The sequence below is a fragment of the Lathyrus oleraceus genome, chromosome 5 (assembly GCF_024323335.1).
Source record: "Lathyrus oleraceus cultivar Zhongwan6 chromosome 5, CAAS_Psat_ZW6_1.0, whole genome shotgun sequence".
Classification (NCBI taxonomy): Eukaryota; Viridiplantae; Streptophyta; class Magnoliopsida; order Fabales; family Fabaceae; genus Lathyrus; species Lathyrus oleraceus.
In genome coordinates, this window is record NC_066583.1 from 255,029,601 (window position 1) to 255,035,148 (window position 5,548).

The window sequence follows — 5,548 nt, forward strand, 5'->3', positions numbered from 1 at the left end:
TATGAAGCGTGATGCATAATGAAGATGCGAATGTTATGCATATTTTATTTCCAGGGAGTCATTTGAGTTTCATTAGTTGTTAGTAATACGAAGAAACAAAAAATACTTAGAATAGCAATAATGGAGTAATTTTTAAACGTCATTCATTCCAATACATAACATAGAGGTCCAAAAAGGTCATAGTTCAAAAGTACATTTGTTAAAGGAACAAAATACAAGACATAAGCAAATTAAACAGCTGGCTTTCTGGCCTGAAGCTCTTCTAGTTCCTCATTGAATCTCTTCAACAACCCTTTACAAAGCAGAATGAAACTGATTATGGGTTGAGGAGTGCTATCTTCTTTCAACTCTTCGACTGTGTCTCTCAACCTCCATGGCAATTCTTTAGCTGCCCAATTACAGAATCCTACTAGCCCATCGAGTTTTGCACGAAACTTATCCTTATCTCCTTGTAAGAAGTCTATGGTCTTCTTAAAGGATTCATAATCTTCAATCACATAGTCTCACTCTTTCAACCATATGGAGTTGTCTTGGCGTAATGACTCTAGCTAGTTCTTCCAATAGCTGATAGATTCCCTTGCATCTCTTACTTCTCGACACTTCTCCTCCCATATCATGGGTAACACCCTAGAAGCTTCAGTGGCTATATTCTTGAGTCGGCGCTCCTGATCTACTTTAGCTTTTGCATGACGAACATAATTGGTGAGTTCTTTTATCTGAGCCCCAAGTGTATCCCTTATCGTCTTGTTTTCCTTTGTGGCTAGATGCCACCAACGCTCATTGTCTTGACATTCTTTCTGAGCTTGTCGTAGTTGACCCTTAAGAGTATCCAAACAATGATCAGCTTGTTCTAATCCCACTTTGATCTTTTTTCTCTTATGCTCCTCCTTGTTGAACTTTTCCACGTGGGCTTGAAGTTGTGCCTCTTTTCTCTCGAGCTCCCACTTCATATTGTTTTTCTCATTGATGGTTTGTTGGAGTTTTATCTGCAGCTCTTCATTCTCTTTTTCTAGCTTTGCCATGGTGGTCTTGAGTTCCTCCATTTCTTCAATAGGGACATGGGTGAGCTTAGGTTCAGGAAGAGGTATAGGTGTCCGAATGACAAATGGAATTTTAATCATCTGCACCCTTTCCTTTACCCACTGAAAATATGGTTCTTTTGTAATCCCATTTGCTCTCCCTAACTCAGCTTTCCCTTTTCGATTGACATTCTTCTTAGCTTCTTTGATTCGCTGGAATAAGCTAGGATTCTCAATCCCAAAGTCAAGTAACAAGAAAGCTTCCAAAGAATTTGCCTCTGGAGGGCCTTCCATTGGGTAGCCAAGTTGTCTGAGTGATAGAACTGGATTAGTATTTACACATCCTTGAGTTCCAATAAGCGGTAGATTTAGGAAATCTCCACAACTGAATATGATATCCATGTTGATGTATTTTTTGGAATACCAAGAGAGATCTTCAGATCGGAGTGATCCCAATCTTTGAGGCCAACTAATATCTGTCTGTTCAACCCAAGCACATGTCTTCGGAAGATGTTCTAGAAACCACTTATACAATAAAGGAGCACAACAAGCAATCAATCCCTTCTTCTTAGTATACCTATGACTTATGTAATAATAGACATCAGCTAACAAAGGGGGTACTGGGTTCCCAGTAAGGAAAACAGAAATGGCAGTCATGTCTACGAAACCATCCATATTTGGGAACAGGACGATGCCATAGATGGCCAATGCAATAGCAGAGTAGCAAGCATTCCAACTTTCTGCCTTCAATAGGGTATGAGCTCTTTCCAAAAGAAAACTTAGTGAAAATCCTTTGGTATTCCCTTTGGTCTCTAAGTTAGCTTTTGCTTCCTTTTCATCCATGTGAAGCGCACTAGCAATGACCTCAAGGGGCAAAGAGTCATCTGTCCCTTCAAATAGTGACTTGTTCTTCATAGGAATCCTAACAAGACGCTCGAATTCTTCCAACGTTGGTGCTAGCTGGAAGTCTTGGAATGTGAAGCATCTTAAAGGTAAGTCATAAAATTGGGCTAAATTGATCAAGGTTGTATGGTCCACTTGTTGATTGAGGATGCTGAGCAAGTTGCCAGAAATTCTTCCCAAAGTTGATTCTGTATACCGGGTGCATCTGAGAGACCAAGTCACGTAAGCTCTTTAGATCGGGATCCTTGAACTTGAAAGAGTAAATGTTTCTTTTGCTTGATTCCATGTTTCTTGAATTCCTGCAACTCATGATACTCAGATTCCTTGGAAATGAAATAATATGAATGTTATGCTATGAATGATATTATGCGTGCCACATGTAGGTTAATATACGGGTTGTGAGAGCAGGTATTCTTGGTTACTAACAAAACCCTTTTAGGAGGATGCTAAAGTTAAAAGGTTCCCAAAGTCATCAATCGCTATTCAGGAAAGTCATTGTCATGATGAAAACTCATCTGCAAATAACATCCCTAAACAGAGTCTCGTTTGGGTGAGGCCTTTGTATGGTCCCAAAGAGGAAGACTCCTAGTGGGTCCATACTGTAAGACCCCAATTTTGTCCCTAAGATCCCTCATGGCATCATATCATAGAATTGCATAGCCTCAAGGATCATTGGACACCTTGCTTCCTTCCCTGTGGGTGGGATCTTTTTGAGAGTGATTCTTGATCACTAAGTATTGCTTGCATTTGTATATCATTGCTTTTCTTTTAATCACTAACCAAAAATGTACAAAAATATGTCATCTAACATTTGTCTTGCAGCTTAAGCAGTCAACAGGTCAAGGCAATTCAAGTGAATCCTTTGTGCAAGAGATGAGGTTTCCATTGAGATATGGATCATGTGATCATTATATTGAGCTTGTGTGAGCTAGAGGTTCATTTTGGAGCAAATTCCCCAAGTGGTTGAGGCTCAAGTTCATCAGAACATTTTCAGGTCATCTAAGGACCAATGCAAGTCAACTGAAAGTCAACTGAAGGCTTTGAGGTGTGGGAAAGGATCTTAACATCTCATTCATGTTCAAACAAGGCCTATTCATCATGTCAAACATCTACATTGAGGAATTTGAAGCCAGTGCAAAAGTTTCCAAAAAATGGAAAGTGACCTATAATTTCAAGTTTCCAAAAATAGCAAGTTTTTGGACCAAATTCAACTCAACTTTCCAACATCAAAGAAGCTTCAAATGAAATTTTGTCCAACATGAAAGTTGAAGATCTCTCTCTCTCCCATTTCCAAAAAGTCCAAGATCATGAGCATCTGATGAATGGTTAAGGAGTTATGATCAAATGATTGCCAAGTGTGCATGGAACTTCAACAAGCCATAACTTTTGATCCAAAGCTCCAAAATGAGTCACTCTTTTTCTAAAATACTTGTCATGACCTATAATTTCCAAATACATCATGGCATTGCATGAAATTTCATCACATAATCATTTGGCCATGCATAAGTATTTTGGAGGGAAAATGGAAAATTTGAATTTGGTTAATCACATGAGCTAAATACCATTGCCATTGTGTTCATTGGAGGATCTTAAGTGAATATGAGCATCCACATGCTACTGTTCACGTGTACAATTTGTCATGCACCTCACATTTTCCAATTTTGGTCACACACCTTATTTTGCTTAATCTCAATTAACCAATGCAAATGTGGATTAACAATGTGATTAAGAGACCATATATAAACCAAATCATAACAGAATTCTGGGGTTTTTGAACATTCTAGATCCAAATTTTTCTTTCCCTCCATTTTTGCTCTCAATTGAAACTTCATTTTTTTCCACATAGCACCTTGATTTTATTGGATATTCTTGTTCCCTGATCATCATTGAGTGCAGATCAAGCTCTTGATTGAAGAATTCGAGCCAGAATTAAGCACATCAAGCTCAAACTCATGAAGATGGAATTTGAAATCTGAGCTAGATCCAAGCCATCTCAAGCTTCAATTCACACACAAAGCTTCATAACATCAATATAGGAGTGGATTTGGATCGTGTGAGGCCTTGAATCTACAGATTTCAGTGATTGCTCTTCAAGAGGTTAGGTTTTCGAATCTCTTAATTCTCCTTTTTATGCACATGTTTAGGTAGATCTTTGAATGCTGATCACGCTGATATGCATACTTTTGAATTTGGTTGAGAATTGACTGAGTTAGGTGGAATTAAAGTTTGAATGTCCAAAATGTTTTCATTCGATTCGCATGATTCTTTGAGTTTCTGGCCAAAATAATACTGGATTCATGATGTACGTGTGATAACCTTTCGAATGATGTATGATTTGCCTGTTTCTGCAAAAAAAAATCATGCACGTACACTGTAGCACCACCGTCTTCATGAAGAAGATGGTGGAAACCACCACTAACCACCGTGCGCGTACTGTTCCTAGGGTTTCTGGTTCAGCTTCTGCATTTCCACTGTGCAAGCTTCTTTAACTTCCCTAACATGCGTTCGATTCTTGCATTTAGCTTTTGTTTTTTTTAATATTGCCTTGTCACTGCTTGCATGGCATCCTGTTGGCCTTTCCATAGGCTGTAGTTCCTTTGACCGAGCCTTGTGTACCTTGACTTGATGACTAGGATGCCACATCAATTAATGGAACGCAGTCGTTTTGACTAGCGCGCTTGCAACCTTGCCTTCGTCAGTTCGATTCTATGCTTGTGCAATTTCTGATTTCCAATTCATTGCCATATTATTTCATGTTTTCACATTTTATTTCATTTCATTCATGTTAATTCCAAAAATCATTAAAAATAGCATGTTGATCCAATCAATTCCCAATTTTTTTCTACATGATCGTGTGCTTGTCTATTATTTTGTGGTTGTGATTTCTTGATTTTATCATTTCTGGAATTTTAATTGTGTTGGGTTCTTTGGACATGTGTGCAAATGTGACATGCTTCATTCATACTATTGTGAAATGCTCATACATTAGCCAATTAATTTGAAATTTTATATGCTATTTCCTAACATGTTGCATGATTTTTGAGGCTTGGTTGTACATTTTTAGCATTTTCCATTTCTGTTTTAGGCACATGATTGTATGGTGTGACAATGTGTGTCACACAATTTGATGTCATACTTGTTCATTTTCATATGCATGCCAATTGAGCTCTTCTGTTTACAATTTTTTGCATGATGCTTGTGTTTGACCTGTTGTATGCTCATAAAAATTTTCATGATTGTTTGATTCATTTATGTTTTAATATGGAATTTTTATTCTTGATGAACAATTGTGAGCTTTGTAATTGCCTTTGCCTTATCTTGCACATGAGATGACTTTGCTTAATGCTTTTGACTTGGTCCTTTTTAGGACATGTTCTTGCTTGTATATAGATGCTTCATGTTGAATATTGGTTGCTGTTTTGACTTTTTTCTCTACCTTTGACCCTAGGCTTTGCCCTAGGGGTTTGAACTCACAATTTGAGCTTTGTATTTCAGGATCAAGCGTTTAGCTCCATGGTTGATGTTGCCTCATCATTTGAGCTTTGCTATTTGCTTTGTTTGCTAACCTTTGGTTATTTTGTAGGTCCTTTGGTAGTGAATCACTTGAGTGTTTGCCTCTTATGGCT

The 5,548-nt window shown here is 38.0% G+C and overlaps 1 protein-coding gene across 1 annotated transcript; it reads right to left on the reverse strand.

The window, feature by feature from the left end:
- Nucleotides 1-230: 230 nt before the first annotated feature.
- Nucleotides 231-1,934, reverse strand: LOC127080058 (uncharacterized). The gene is made up of 2 exons (XM_051020389.1): nucleotides 1,140-1,934; nucleotides 231-470 (listed from the first exon to the last, which is right to left on the reverse strand). Exons 1-2 carry the CDS (start codon nucleotides 1,932-1,934, stop codon nucleotides 231-233), a joined length of 1,035 nt encoding a protein of 344 aa, XP_050876346.1.
- Nucleotides 1,935-5,548: the final 3,614 nt, after the last annotated feature.

Excerpts from the sequence above, each read along its gene's own strand:
- LOC127080058 (XM_051020389.1), bottom strand. The coding sequence starts at position 1,934 with ATGAAGAACAAGTCACTATTTGAAGGGACAGATGACTCTTTGCCCCTT. Across the intron at positions 471-1,139 it reads AAGAACCATATTTTCAGTGG|AAGACCATAGACTTCTTACA; the intron begins GTAAAGGAAAGG and ends GAATCCTTTAAG.